The sequence below is a fragment of the Dryobates pubescens genome, chromosome 4 (assembly GCF_014839835.1).
Source record: "Dryobates pubescens isolate bDryPub1 chromosome 4, bDryPub1.pri, whole genome shotgun sequence".
Classification (NCBI taxonomy): Eukaryota; Metazoa; Chordata; class Aves; order Piciformes; family Picidae; genus Dryobates; species Dryobates pubescens.
In genome coordinates, this window is record NC_071615.1 from 40,222,982 (window position 1) to 40,239,112 (window position 16,131).

The 16,131-nt window shown below is 40.3% G+C and overlaps 1 protein-coding gene across 13 annotated transcripts in view; it reads left to right on the forward strand.

Annotated features, from left to right (window-relative positions):
- Positions 1-16,131, forward strand: part of HDAC9 (histone deacetylase 9) — a 471,044-nt gene that overhangs the window by 287,017 nt on the left and 167,896 nt on the right. For 12 of the 13 annotated variants that reach the window (XR_008462230.1, XM_054161160.1, XM_054161166.1 and 9 more), the window contains one exon: positions 325-594. Coding sequence is in view for 12 of the 13 variants with exons in the window: in XM_054161160.1 (XP_054017135.1) it covers positions 325-594 (270 nt within the window). In the remaining variant the exon portion in view is untranslated. Of the gene's footprint in view, positions 1-324; positions 1,651-16,131 lie in introns of those variants that run through there. The other variant, XM_054161168.1, reaches the window with a different exon arrangement.

Sequence of the window (16,131 nt, forward strand, 5' to 3'; positions counted from 1 at the left end):
GAAGAGTCTGAAGGGAGACTTTGAAGAGTCTGGAGGGAGACTAACATGATTACCAGTTGTAAAAGTGTAAAAGATATGTAATGTTGTCATTATTGTGCCTCACTTTCAGTTTAGTATTTCTGTGTAGCTCTCTACTGCAGAGGAACAACTGACCTTTTGCTTAGGAGCTTTGGTATTTTTCTCCCTGTTCATTAATACTTTAGCAGCACATTAGCTCCTGATTTTGCCGCAGAGGCATTAATTTTATCGGTGCAAATCTAATACTTCTCAGTGTTTGCCATCGGTGAAAGGAGTCAATAACTGTTCCTCTCCTTCCCTTTTCAGATGCTCTCTAAGTCCATTGAGCAGCTCAAGCAACCTGACAGTCACCTGGAGGAAGCTGAAGAAGAGCTTCATGGAGATCACTCGATGCAAGAAGAGCAAGCTCCCACCGGCGGTGCCAGCGTTAGGGCTGAGAGCAGCAGTGCTGGTGTGGATGACAGAATAGGACAGCAGGTGGGGGCTGTGAAAGTTAAAGAGGAGCCACCGGACAGTGATGAGGATGTTCAAACCCAGCAAATGGAATCTGGGGAGCAAGCTGCTTTTATGCAACAGGTAATAGGCAAAGATTTAGCTCCAGGGTTTGTAATTAAGGTTATTATCTGAATGTCACATGCGTTTTCAAGGCTTTGATAAGCAGTTGTGGTTTGATTCACTGATCTAGCAAATCCTGATTTTACTGTTCAAAGAATCTAACAAAGGCAGAAGTGTTGTATGCACACTTGAAAACATAGCAAAGCTCATCCTTATGGCCACTAATTGAGAAAAATACCTGTTGCAGTCAGTTATTCTACATAATATTTTGCATAATAGCTGATAGACGTTGTATTAGCCCAGGATTACATGACATTGCTTAGTTCTAGTGAAAGAGAGCTTGTATCACCTAGCTTGTTGAGATCAGCAATTGCTGGAATTAGTTTCCAGATCTGATTAATGAAACATTCTTCTTCTCTAATTTTGAATCCTCTGACTTTTGCTTTCAGCTGTCTGTATATACTGTATCATACTGTAGTCTTGAACACTGTTAATGGTAGGGTATTTTTCCCCCGGTAGACAGGTACTGACTGCTATATCAGTGGTCCCAGGCTGGTGTATAAAATATAATTTAGAGAAGACTACAAGGTGGATGTAAAGAGGCAAGGGAAGGCACTGTTTAAATACTGCATTTGTTTTCTCTTTTGCACTGCTTAACTAATTTTTTCGTTCTGTCTTATTTGATGATACTGTCTGCAGAGACATCCCTAAAAGCAGCGTTAGATTCCAATCAGTTGTTAGGGCATTGCAGGACAAGCACAGAGCTGTTACCATCCGGTAGCAAATCACTTGGGTTTTTGTAAATAAAGCCTGCCCATACAGTGTCACACAACCTTTACTGCTAGGTCTCATGGACAAGTACTAAGATAAGGATTGTGCATGAAACGCCAGCTTGGCTGAAGGAAGGTTCAGGCTGTCAGCCAGTTTCACCAGAGCTGAAGAGCACAGCGCCTGTGTGCAACCAGCCCGGCTGCCAGACCAGCCAGGGCAAGGCTGGATGCAGTGCAAGGCCCTGTTTATTTAAGTCCATACTTTGTCAGGTCCCCGCTGTTCTCCTGCAGGAAAGTGATTTTGGGAAGGGGGGGGGGGGGGGGGGGGGGGGGGGGGGGGGGAGCAGGAAATGCCTTATGGAAACAGGAAGCCCAAGTGATTCATGTGCTGAGGAATGCAGGGCAGGGGGTGGGGGATGGAGGGACGGGGCAGCGCTCCCTCTGTTTTTAAAGGCACTCTATGAATTGATTTATTGTCAAAGAAAATAACAAAGCGAGTAGGGAAATTGTTAAGGAAGCTTTCCAGTGAAACATTTCCTTCATATTCCCTTTTGATATGTTTACCTTGTTTTATAGGTTTACTTTTGTTAAGCTAGTTAAAGATTCATTGTATTAAGATCCCCTTTAATATGGATAATCCCAAACTGACCTGGAATCCTTGTCAGGGTTTTGGTGTTTTGTTTTGTGGTTGGTTGTTTTTTTTTTTTTCTATTAAAAATATTTATATTTCTAAAGCTGAGGTATTTTAAGGTGCAGTATCCTGTTTCAAAAGAGATAGCTGTTTTGCCAAATGTAGAAACTGTTCTAAAATGTTATTAGTCTGTGTTGTTTACATTCTGCTCTAATACAATTAAATCTCTTCTAAAACATTGCAACTTCTAAAGATACATTATCCTTTTTCCTAGAAGGTCTCCAAACAGATGACTAAATAGTTGCTGTTCCTATGAAAGGCCTCCTTAGGTAGGAAAGACTTAGGTGATTTTTTTATGTGTGCTTTGTATTTGAACAGAAATCTTTCTCCATCTCGGATGGGGGGGGCGGAAAAAAAAGTCACATTCAAAAAGTGAAGTGAATTCCATATAAAAATGAAATGATCTAGAACTTTCCCATTATGTGTAATTAATTTTCCTTTGAAATCTGACTTCAGCCTCATCAAAAAGGGATAGTGCATCTTTTAAAATACATTTGGGGGAGGTGGGGGGCAGAAACTTGCAAAAGAAGACTTTTGTACAGTATCATTTCGAAGACGTGAATTCACATTTTTATAACGTTGTTCAGGTGAGACACCCACCCACCCCCCACCCCCAGTACATTAGTGGACTTTAATTTCAGAACCATTCAAATCTGGATAAAATTCAAATAGAGAAACTACCTGGAACCAGTGAAAAGGAAAACTGGGTTTAAACAACCACATTTCTAATTGATTATTGTCTCTTACATTTTAAATCTGCTGTATTTATTATAATTTGCACCCTTAGAGGTGATCTCTTGTTTTGTGTTGTAAATATATTCTGTTTGTATGTTCCCTTTTTTTGCCTTCTGGTATAAGTCTCTTCCTTTCTCAAATAAAGTTTTTTTTTTAAAAGATCCCCTTTCAGATATCTGACTTTGTGTAAGTTTGGTAACTTAGTTGTGCTTTCGCTTTGTACAACCAAATATGTTTGTTACACGTCGTTGAAACAATTCAGGCTTTCAGGAGCAAGGTTTTTATTATGCTATTCTTACAATAATTACACAAAGTCTTTTTCTTTTTTTTTTTGTTTTCTTTTTTTTTTTGTTGTTGGTTGTTTGGTTGGTTGTTTTTTTTTTTTTGTTTTGGGTCTCTTGTTTTATCCTACATCAGCCATTATAAGTTTTAGTGAATGTGGAAAAGTATTGGTGCATGCTCATTTTCCCATTGTGGCATCTGTCTTCGACATGTGATCATGTATTGTACCACACAGGAGAGGTAAAGGTAAATCTCAGTTCCTGCCTCCTAATTATCCAAAATTCACAAGAACCAAAATAATCTCCCTGACATTTCTGAAACCTCAACACCTTTGCAAAACTAGAGTCTACCTGTAAGTACACTGGGGAGGAGGGAATCCACAAACTTTACAGGCAGTAAAGCAGTTGCATGAGACAGCAAACTCCTTCTTTAGAAAAACATATAGAATAGAATAGAATAGAATAGAATAGAATAGACCAGACCAGGTTGGAAGAGACCTTCAAGATCATCGTGTCCAACCTATCGTCCAACCCACCTAATCAACTAAACGATGGCACCAAGCACCCTATCAAGTCTCCTCCTGAACACTGCCAATGACGGTGACTCCACCACCTCCCTGGGCAGCCCATTCCAATGGGCAATCACTCTCTCTGTGTAGAACTTCTTCCCAACATCCAGCCTAAACCTGGGCTTTTTAGTCTGGAGAGGAGAAGACTGAGAGGGCATTTAATTTTCTTTGCCACAATTAATTTTCTTTCATGTGGCAAAGAAAATTAAATGCCCTCTCAGTCTTCTCCTCTCCAGACTAAAAAGCCCCAGGGCTCTCAGCCCCTCCTCACAGGGCAGTGCTCCAGTCCCTCCCTCATCCTGGTGGTGTCTGCTGGTATCCAGGGAAAAAATTCACTCTTGCAGAACTTTTTTTTTGTTAAAACTTGTTATCTTGATCTGCAAGGCACAGATCTTCCTGCCAAGCAAAATGATGCTGATGGAAAGGTTTCATTGTAGTAGCCACCACTGTGCTTCACTTTATGCAGAGCACTTCCATGAAGATGGGAACATTGTGGCATTAAGTAAACCTTGCTTCAGGTCTGCAGAGAGAAACCATTTGTACTGCATAGCAATCCTTGTTGCTACAGTGCATGAATTATTACTACCGACGGAGTTCAGAAACCTGTTGCATTCTACCTCTAATTGTGTTTAAACTGCAATGGCTCTTAGCAGGCTTGATTCTTGTATTTTAAGTAAGATAAAATGCTTTCAACAGCATACTTATTATGTAAGAATAAATACTTCCATAAATCAAATTCAGTTATTTGCACTAACACACAGCCAGGTAATGTTTCATCAGTAATACATCCGGGAGGAAAAAAATCACTTTAAAGGCAAGTTTGGGCTTAGGAAAGCTTAAAACTAGCATCAACAGTATAACATTATAGTGCTTGCCCATTGTTTATTATGTATTTAGAATCTTGTGCCTATAAGTAAATCATGCTTTCAGCAGGGATTTTATTGGGATGCCTTTTGTTTAAATACTCAGGCTGCAATTAGAACAGCAGCCAGAAATGGGTTTGATTTACAGCATCCCTGTTTTGGTGGCTACACCTAGATTTATTTGGTTTGCTTCTTTCTAAATTATCCGTGCATCAAAGCACCCATAATGAAGAAAATAATCATAATTTCATGGGATTCACAAGCCTTTTTCAGGAATGATGTGCATCCCTTTTTTGTTTGTTTGTTTTTTAAACTTTAGGTGTTTATTCTGTCCTCTTGTCCTAAAACTGAAACCAGTCTAGCTGCCAATTTAGAAGTAATTAGTATTAAATGAGGAAAAAATGCTTTACAATACTTGCATACTCAAGACAGACACACATTACTGGAGTGTAGATACTGTAACATTAGCCTTTTTTTTTTTTCATCTTCTAGCATTAACAAAATAGATTTTAAAGCTGAGTAGTTCAGCAAAGCAGGAGCAGTCCAGACACTAGCACCACTCATCCTTTTTATTCAGCAGTTCATTCATGCACTATCTTCATTCCATATTCATCATCACTGGGATTGCTAAGATTTACGCCATGTTACTTAAGCCCACTCTACCCTGTTTTTATCTTCACTGGCATTCTGAGGTAAAAAATCTATCAACATTAGTCCCAAGCACCAATCTAAAATTGTTTACTTATTTCTCCCCTATATGAGCACTTCACAATTTGCAGCCAAAATTAGCTAAGCCAAGTTAATTTCCTTATTGTATTCTGTCCCCCTAGCAGCATGTCCTACTTATCCACTTAAGAAATGTTTGTTTGCTTTTCATTTATTTGTTTAGTTTCTGATTTCCTTATGCAGTTCCCATCATCTGGGTGGTAGAGAGGCTTCTGTACCTCAATTCTCAGTGGAGGACTATAGCTTAGAACATTATCTGCTGAACTGTTGTTCAGGCAAAAAGAAGATGATCCTGGATAAATTTCTCTTCCCTGAACTAAAGCAATAATCACAGTCATTTTTGTAGAACTTTGCCACTTGTACATTGCATTTGATAGAATTTATGCTTTGCATTGGAGTTATGTTTTGGTCTCTTCTAATGAGGCCTAATTTGGAATTAGATTTAAAGGCAAAAAATACAATTGGCTCAAACTGCATAGCCAGCAGAAATCTGGGTTTCTTTGTCATGCTCACTCTCACACACACACACACACAAACAGGACAGAGAAGGGGTGTCCTTTAGGCATGTCCAGGTTTCTGGTGCCCATTTGCTGAGCTCAAGTGTCACACTCCTCTTGCTTATTTTGATCCCGGTCCCGTAACTCATCCAGCTCATACAGGACAACTTCCCCAGCTACCTGTGGGCACAGACAGCTATTGGAGACCCCCAAGGGTTATATCAGCAGCAGCTGAAATTTAAGAGTACTAGCTTAGTAACTCGAAATCATTCAGCAATGTCTAATTCTCTGTGTTGACTACGTGAGGGCCTTAGTCATTAGAGTTGTTTTGACAGACCAGATACTTACTTTTAAGTGATTCATTGCCTTAACTAGCTGATTAAATAAGGTGGTTTGAATCTGGCTGTGGAGCCTTTGGTGCATGTGTCTTACTTTACTTTCCATAGTTGCCTTGAAGTAACAGTGTTGACTCTTAACAGTATGTAGCCCTAAAATATAAGGGAGGTTGGTTGGAGGATATGGCTGTTAAAAGTGTACCACTCTGCACACTTGGTCCTTTCAGAATGGTAGCATGTTACAGCATTTTTGACTGTACTGTGAAGGGCAGGATAAATGGAAATGGAAGTTTTGAGCACTGTCAGACTTCCAAATAAACCATCCATCACCTCTCCTCCCTCCTAAATAAGGCTGCAACCACAGCCTTAGTATATCCTAGCTCAGTTCATCTAACCCTGTACATTTCTGCCCCTCCTGAAGTCTGTGGGTGCACAGTTGCAGTACAAACCCTAAAACAAGCTGACACTGTGATTTCTGGGATAAAACTTTGAGCATGGACTTTCAGGATGGAGTGAGGGGGGCTGGAGGCTGTATAGTTAGATTCATTTAGTGAAAAATTTTTCATTCATCTACATGAGGAGAAGGCCCCATCTGAATAGCCAGCTCTCTGTCATCATTACTCTTAAGGGCCTGTCCATCTCCACCAACTTTCTAACTGGGGTCTTCACCAATTATGCTATATGTGAAATTATTTTTTATGCCAATTATATGTGAAAGTGCATAATAATGAGAATAATTACAATTATTCTTTCCCACCTCAATTGGCAAAGGATACACTTTTTCCTCAGAAAATATCAAATCTACTTTCTTAATGGTCACCAATTAAACTGTTATTTGTGTGTTTAATTGTAAACTTCCAGTTTAGACAGAAGGCAGTAAGACTTTATCACATAATTAAATCAAGAAGTTAATTGTCTGACCAACCATGCAGCATGGCAACATGAAATTGTTTCATTTTGCTGATGCCTTCACAGAACAACGTTGATTTTCTTTATGCTTCTTTTCCTTCCTCAGATACTTACAAGTTAGCAGCTTGATGTCTTTGTTACTGTTCCTTTCTGTCAGAGCAAGCAGCACATAAGGAGAGGGCTGGGGCAACACTAGGCAGAATTAATTCATTGGGGTGCATAACTAGCAGGAGTCAAAAGTCTGTTAAGTCCAGGTCTCAGCAATTATCACTTCACATTTTGACAATCAGATGATACTACTTTCATACCACTGGGCAATTTATCATTTCCTGTTTCAGACAGCACAGGGTTTTATTTTTACTGTCATTGAAGAAGATTATGTGTTCTTGGAAAGCTGCTTCTTCAAATGTTTCATTTTTAGAAGAATTCTGTTCTGACCTCTGAATGTTTCTCTCTCAGACACGCACACATGCACTCACACACGAGTTTTCATTTTCTTCCTTCCCTTATTATATGAAAGTGAATAAATGCCTCAGTGTACTGCTGGCTAAATCTTCATAAAGCTCTGTTGTTTAATGGCCTCGAAGAGCAGCTCACCCTGAATACCTTTGAGACATAGGTGCTCTAATGCAGAAAGCAGTGCATAATCTGTCTCCTCTCATATTCTGGCCCATGACCTTTGGATCCCCAGGAGAGCAAGGAGGTCTTTCTGTTTGTACTGCCTGTATTTCCTCAGCAAAGAGTCTTGTGAAAATTGCCGCTATGAAATGGCAGCAACAGAGTGATGGCAAGGGCTTGAGAAGGCTTTCCTCAGGTTCCCTGTAAAGCAGCTAGTGAAGAATGGAGCATTCAGTCTCCAATTTTTTCCTTAGTCTTCCTTTTGCTCCCATCAAGAATAGCACTGTGATAGTTTTTAGGTGGCAGCTTGCAGATTTGTAAAGCAGATCTCTATTACTGAAGGAGCACAAGGCAGAAGTGCTGTTGGGAAATGCAAAAAAGCTTCTCTCTTAGTGTTTCTGTTAAACAAATAAAAATGATAGTGCTGAATGCAGGTGCCATCACCACAGGCTCAGCCCAGAGATACCTGGCTTCAATAGCACTGATCTGGCCTTTTCTACAGGTAATTAGGCCTGTGCTATGTAAGGGAGTTTTTTCATAAGCATCTCCATCCAGACTCAGGCAGGCTCTGAGAACACAAACACGCAGCACAGGACCACCAAGAAAAAAGGAACAGGAGCAAGATTCTTTCCCACAGAAAGAGACTGAGATGAAGCATGGGGACTGCTACTTATCTGTGTTTTCCTTCCTGAAAAGCTGCATTTCAAATGACTGCTTTCAAGTCAGGTGCTATTACATGCCACCATTACAGTAGTGTGGACTACTTTCTGTAAAAGAAGCAATGCCTTTGTTTGCCTCCCTAGCCCCTTCCCTCTCACTTTTAGTGAAAGACTCAAAGCACATTGACTCACATTCGCTGTCAAGTTCTGCTTTTGTGCAGAATCTCTACTTTGGTAAAATGTTACATCAGGGTGAGCTGACCAGGAGGTGTTTTGCAGTTGGTACGCTGAAAGCCTGTGCTCATTCCCAGTTCCATCTGGGTCCAGCTCTGTGACTAGTCCAGTAGCTGCACTCTCAAGCTTTACCACTCAAGCCTTGGCAAGTGGTTCCCATATCCACTGAGCACCAAGATGCTTTCAGGCTATGAAATCAATTGGCATGAACCACATTCAGTCAGAGAAGAGACCATTGGTTCTGTCTGGTGGGATGCCATACCCACATGGGTACAGTGCTTGTGAAGTACTGTATGTGGTCACAACAGAGAAACATGTTTCATAACATGGTTTTCTTCTCAGATTTGGTTTTCAGAACTCAGCCCTAGAGGCCATGACTAAATGGATCATTTAAGCCTGAAAGGATACTGTGAACTTACCTCAGGTCAGGGACAGAATGGAGTCAGTGTTTGCTTCTCTTCCTTACTGTCACGGCCACCTGCACGTTGTAGGTGAGAGGTATTATTGCAAAAGGTTGACTATTAACTTATAGACAGGTACTCAAAATGGATTAGGTACATTGGAGAAGAAAATGTGTTGGAATCAGTTTACATCCTTTTTCTAGGATCAGCTGTACTGTGCCTACCTGCTCTACTGCACGTTTACTTCAGCCAGTAATTGTGGAAATTACAAGACAGGGCAATTATTTGATGTGTAGCAAGTTGTTGTTCATGTAGTGCTTCCTTCTGCTATAGTATGGATGCTTAGTATTGAAAAGTGGAGGGGAAAAAAAGATTCTACAGTTATGGGTCTTGGAAATGGAAGAGGATTTGGCAAATTGGAAAGGAGGGATACAATCCCACTGTTCAACCTGCAGAATCCTGGAAAAGCAACAATGCCTTATGTCAAGAAGGATCAATACAAACATTGCTTTTCTGTGTTACAAAACTCATCAACTGAGCTAAGAGCTTGAGCCTAACAAAACAAGAGGATTCAAGCCCTGCAACTGACTACACAGCCAAGATACTCTATGCAGAATGAGAATCTGGAAAATACTGTCTTACAATTTGATTCCTACCAACAATGGATCCACTCCCCAGCTATTGCCTTCTCCACAGGTAACTCTTACAGAGCTGCTGCCTCATGGATGAACTACCAGTCACTACTGCTGCTGTACCTGATCCCTATGTTGTGTAGCTTGTGAGAAGTGTTGCACTGAAGGAGGTCCTCAGGGCTTATAGCAGGAATAGGAAACAGGATAGGAAAACCAAAACTGTCAGAATCCTTTGGTCTGAGTAACTCACCAAGGACATCACTAAGATGCACTAAGATGCAGAACTGAATTATTCTAACACTGGCAGAAGGCACAGGACTGAATTTCACAATGCTTTCATAGGTCCAAGTACATAACAACATTCATTACGAGGACAAAGAAATGCTACCAAATTCTCTGTATAGGCTAAGTTTCCTCTGTGCCACTGAAGCAGCTGTGGTGATTCACAAGGATGGATGCTTCTCACAGCATGCAGCTTATGTCCTTAAAATGGGTAATGCTGGAAAAGAACTGAAACTGGGAGTGCAGAGCTGCTTTCCAAAAACATATTCGGTAAAATCAGAACAATTATGCCCAAAGCTAGCACAGTGTTTCTCCCCTTCAGTGAATAACTCCTCAGCAGAAACTTCCCTAGCCTCTTCTGCCTTCTCTGGCCATCCCACAGGTATCCCCTGGTGTACTAGCCCATCTGCCAAGCTGTCCAGATTTGACACATTTGTGATGATCAGAAAGGGTAAGAGATCCTGGTGGGAAGGGCCATGAACCCTTAGTGACGCCAGCTTGGCTCCTGGCAGGGAAGGGACATTGCCAGAAAGGGAACAGGAGTGAATGGAGGGGTATTCTCTCTCTGGCACTGCTGTGGGGCATAATGGTGAGGGAAGGCAGAGAAAGTGAAACAGCAGCCATAAAAGATCTTACAGGACACCTTACAGTTGGGCTTAAGAGCCCTTGTTGGCTTAGAGAGCAGCTCCATCTCCTTCTGAGGCCTCCAGATTTCTACCTACTGCAAAGTTTGTCTTTGTTCTCAGAAGACAAGATGGTAATGAGGGATTAAGTGCTTTGCCTTTCAACTGATGGTTTTAACCCATTTTATAGAAAATTCAGCATAAATAATGTAAGTTGAAATGCCTTGAACACTTCAGGGAAGAGGAGTTCAGACAGGTAAAGAAAGGTTTAAAAAGCCCAAAAGAGCTCTGCCAGCTAATACCAACACGAGTCATTTGTTTTCACTTTCCTGTTTTCTCCTTTAATTATTTTGGATTCCCTTCTAAATACAAGATTTGCTGAAGAAATAATGGAGCTGAGTTAGTAAAGAAAGCATTCAAAGCAGTAGAAGTTCCAATTCCTAATTCTCTGTACTGAATACATCTTGAATCTTGCTTCAATAACTTGAGAAATACTGAATAACTAAATATAACTAAATAACGATACTAAAATACTTGTTAAAGATTGGGCCAAGAGTATCAATGTTTTATCATCTCTGCTACACTACTTTCTGAAGATAAATGGACACTTCTTTTTCCAGCTGGAGGCTTGTACTTTAACTTCATTGAACTGAATCCATTATTAAACTGAACAGCATAGCTCAGTGCTGGACTTGAATCTGGAAACACTGAAGTTTGTGTTGTTCCTTATCTGAGCACACTGGGTCAAGAAGATAGATGAAGTGAAGATGGAATATCTAAAATGCTTATGGAATTATCCAGTGTATATTTCACCAGAAACCAGCAAGATGCATTTTTAATTCACTTTCTTAGACAGGTTTTAAATGTGCTGAGAAGATGGTTATCCCCAAATTCTTCTCCTCTTGGTAAGAGCATTTCGCAGTCTCCAGAGTTTATCGTTTGTAGGAAACGTTCCTCTATGTCATCTCCTGAAAACCTGGGAGCATCAGCACTACCCTTCAGTGCAAACCCAGTAACGCTTCCTGAAGGTTCACATGGTCAGGGTGGTTTGAGCTGCACCTTTAATAAATAAAAAAAATAGGGGGAAAAAAAAAAAGTAAAGAAAGAAAGAAAGAATGAACTTTTCTGGCATTCCAGGCCAACGACCAAAGCCAGGGAGCCTGGTGAGTATGGTGCTATATTCCCTTTAACTTGATTTTTGTGGGCATCGTGCATTTTTTAAATGGTTATATGTTTCCCTGATCCAATGTAATATAAAAGATTTACTGTTACAGTTTGTGTGTGGCCAGGCAATGGCATATGGAAAACATGTTTCCTGCTATTTAATTTAATTACTCTCATCACGTGCCAGCCCCGGGCATGTCATTCTGGACCTCTGAGGCTCTTTGTCTGTCAAAGAGATGGACAATATCTTGGCTTTGTTTAGTTGCTCTGCAGGCTGTAGATAAAACCACTGAAATACTGACTGTTTGTTTAACCAAAACTTTGCATTTTAACCATTTGGCTTTGATTTTTTGTTTTACAAGAAAAGATGACATTTTGGCCTTGGTGAGCTGTAAAGGAAATATTAGGGATATGAAGAAGAACTGTCACTTTCAGGGCTTAATAGATGAAAAAGAATACTTTAGCCTTCTGGTCAGAAATCAGCTTTGTTAGCAGAAACTTAAGACGTGCATCACTGTTATTTTAGAGTTGCCTGTTAGCAAGGGCAGCTGGAAAAGTCCTGTTGGTAACTGCTCCCTTCTAATACGGGGAGCCCTTCATTTCTTAGCCCTATTTCTTTTGGTTTAATTGGTGAAACTGTAATGGGTGAAACTAATTAAGATTACACAGCAAGTAATCACACTGGTAATGTGGTATCCAGGTATAAGTTAGCTTTTCTCTTAAGAGGTAGGATTTCTAACCATCCTGTTGTTGGAAGAGGAAATAAGAATCAGCTTTAAATCAAGTTAGTTCTGTCTTATGAGGAATTACTGCAGGTAGGAAGATTTGTCTATTCTTACCTTTTTGGAAACTGAATGAATTTCAGTTACTGTAAGTTTCAATGGTAAATCATCTACCTCCTCATAAAACAGTGTGCCAGCGTTCTGCCACAGCAGATATCAAACTATATTGTATGGAGGGTGGTGGGCAGAAGGTCTATAATATGCTATCAAGAAATCTGCCAACACCAGAGATAACATTGAATAGGAAGGGGTTATAAAAAAAACAAACCCCCAAATGTCCCTATTTCTGATATTTTAGTTTATATATTTCTGATATTTCAGCTTATGGGTCTCCAACTGGCTTTCATTTCCTTCCCGTTTTCCAGCTGGATCAATGAGATACAATAAATAAAACATAATTCCTCTGGCTTGTGCAGTACAGCAAAGCAAGAATTGAAAGTTCTGGGACTGTATGCTGAGTTACAGCTCCTGTCCCATCTAGCTTTGAGTTAGCCACTAGATGACACTACTTCCCACTTCCTTAACAGGTGTGCTCCCATCTCTCCATCTACCAGTTCATATATTTTTTTTATCTGCTTCAAAAAGAACCTTACACAGGAATTGCCTTCACTACTACGCATTCTGATGGATTTTGTGCATATACCCATAGGTATTTAGGTGTGTGCATGAAGGGCTACACAAGCATAACAAGCAGTGTGCATGTCTCTCCATGATTTGTAGAAAACATCTACTAGAACTCACTGCCTGAGCCTTTTGGGTGTTGTAGCTTAGCAAGCGTTGATGACAGCTCTACTTAAAAGCAACCAGAGGAACTCCGAGAACACAGGCTGGAGAACATTCCCATCCCCTACCCCCTCCAAAAAAAAGGGATACTGCTTTGGCTTCTGTAGTCTGATTCTGGAAAGATTAGACATAGGGAAAAATACCAATGGCAAGGAGTCAGGCAAGAGCAGGCTGCACTATCCAAGTCCAAAAATGACAAACTGTGAGGAGGAGAAAGACACTGAAGGGCTGTCATGCATATCCATAAGGCATCAGCTGCTGCTGCGGTATTTAGGTTAAGAAGAATGAACTTTCCAGAAGGCTGCATGGAAAGGATCCCACATTTCTAAAAGCCTGATTTTCAGACATCCAGAAGCTCCAGATTACTTGAAAAACACTTCCTCCAAGGTTATGTTTATGCTTCTATGTTGCATGCACAGGAGCATGAGAATATACAAGTACCTTCAGACATGAGAATATAACTGTACCTTCAGACACACTGTTGGGTTTTTTTTGCCTTTGTCAACCAGCATCTTGCTTTGTTAAGCTCTCAATGGTTTCTAACACATTTGCACTATATGTGCTATAACTGTAACACATACCTTGTGTGATATACTTGGCCATACTAAAACATGTCTTTAAAATCTGCCTCTCATCTACTAGTGTGATAATACACCATCCACAGTGGAAGCAAAAGCAAGAACAACTTTTTGTTTAGTAATCTCAATTTGAAATATCAAAAGATTTGTCCATTTTCCACCTTTTTTAATCCTGTTCTCCCCCCAACAGTGGCAATATGGGCTGGGAACATCCTTATCTGCTATCACAGTAGCTAAGTACTTCCATACTGCCTGCAAGCAGGGTGGGTGAGCCACCCTGCCTTGAGAGGATCCTCTGCAATGTTTACATTTCACATTCTACCACAACCCTTACCCTTACCCTTACCTTTTTCTGGTTTAATGCAAAGAGCTGCTACTAAAGCATAGTAGTATATATGTGTGTATGTATGTATATATACATTTATACATATCAATGTTCATATGTGAGCTTTTCAGTCATAAAATATGAAGTCCATATAGTGTCTCCCTAGCAGTAGGTTACTGAGCAAGGTATTTATGCTAACAAGCAGTCCTGGTCAGATCAAGCTCAATTGCTGATTGATAGGACTTCAAGATATTACATTGCCTTAGTAGTGTCAGTTTTGCTGTACCTATGCAACAGCTCAGTTAACATAATCTTTCCTGTAGTTCCGTTGGATGTTTGGGAATTGTATTTACAGATAAAGCCTATGCCATCTACAACTACATTCTTCCAGCTTATGACAGTGTGAGTCTCTTAAGTCCTGTAGAACAGGAGTGATGATGCACCACAGGCACAGCACTGAAGTTGCAAAATTAGTTTTTAAGTTATTTGTCAATAAAAAGAGTTGTGTTTATCTGTTTAGCAGCCAACAGCTTAACTAGATCCATGTAAGACCTGAGATTTTCTTAGCAGTTTTAAGAGTATCCAAGTTCCCAGGAACAGCAGTGGCTGGAATCAAGGCTACCTAAGCTGCAACCATAAGCAATGTAATTAAAATCAAAGATGCGGTTTTATCCTGTGTATGTGTTACTTGGACAGGTTAATTTATTGGAGGTTATGGAAAAAAAGAGGAGAAAATACATCTAATTTTAAACATCAGAGACAGGCTGAGAAATAAGATGTTAGCCAGAGGTTTTGCTTGTTTATTAAAATGCTGGCTTGTATTTAATCTAAACAAGTGTAATTACTTTTTCAGACTTTGATTTCCTCTCCAAATCTTGTGCTCTTATATTTCATTTAGGCAGGACCTTTATGTGAATTGCTTCTTTTTCACCAATTTCCTACATTTTCTTAAATTTGTCTGTGAACACACTTGAGCCTTCCTCTAAAGGCTGCTTGAGAAGGAAACAAACTTTCTGCTTTATTTGTGGCTAAGCACGAGCTCCAAGAAGGTTAGCTAGAGGATACAGAATCAGGCAAGACAAGAAAGCAGCTTGTCTTCAGACCTGTATCTGGGACTTGGTACAGTGAAAATACTCTGTTGATACATATGCTAGCTGTGTGTGGAAATGTTCCCTGCTCAGTCTGATTGCAAAAGCACACAGTGTGAGCTTTTGCATTGCTTTTATAGGGAAAGAGATAAAGGAGAAGTTTTAAGTCACTTTTACTCTCTCCTGACAAAAAAAACCCTACGTTAACCTCATTTATAACAACCCAAGAAACTCTGTCCTTTGGGGCTAGGGTCTTCCCTGACTCAGGGCTGGGAGCAGGGTTTGGTTCTACCTGCTATGCTTGTGGAAAAAAGAGAAAAAAGCATCAGCAGAGAAAAAAAATAAAAGGAAGAAATGGCTTCAAGCTTGCTAGAGTGAAGCTCTTGAATTATGAAAAATAAAAGCTAGAGCTACATGAAACTCTCTCTCTGAAATGTGTTACACCTACAACACAATCCCTCTCTTGCAGCTGATAATTTTACTAAAATCATTGCAGTGCCTACTTTTGTGCTCCTGAAGCAGTGAGGAGTGCAACAGATTTAGAGTTTGCTCTGGGTATAATGGTATGAGAAGAAGTGGCTGCCAAAAGGGACTGTGATTTGAAGAGGGTGCCTTTGGTTTTGTAGGTGGTGTATTTGTTCTGTGGCTGGAGTTCACTAGAAGAAGTTGTTTGATGCACTGGCCAACGATAACTGTCTTGGGAGAGTGAGAAACCCAAATCCTCCAAGTTTTATGGAGAGAGCAGGATGAAACACTTGGGTATGGGGGGGGCAGGGAAAGAAGATGACAAACTCTGTGGCAACATGAAGTAGATCGATTCATGGGGCACTTTGTGGTTTATCACTTAAAAATATATATATTGACCCTCAAGTCAAGGTAAATTTTAGTATTAAATGGATCTCTTTTGAAGACTAAGCTGCTTGAGAAGAGGAGACAGTAGTTTTGGAAGGGAGCCCTCAGCCTTAGAAAGAACACTGCTGGTTTGTCTCTGCTTCCAATACTGTTGCCTAGTT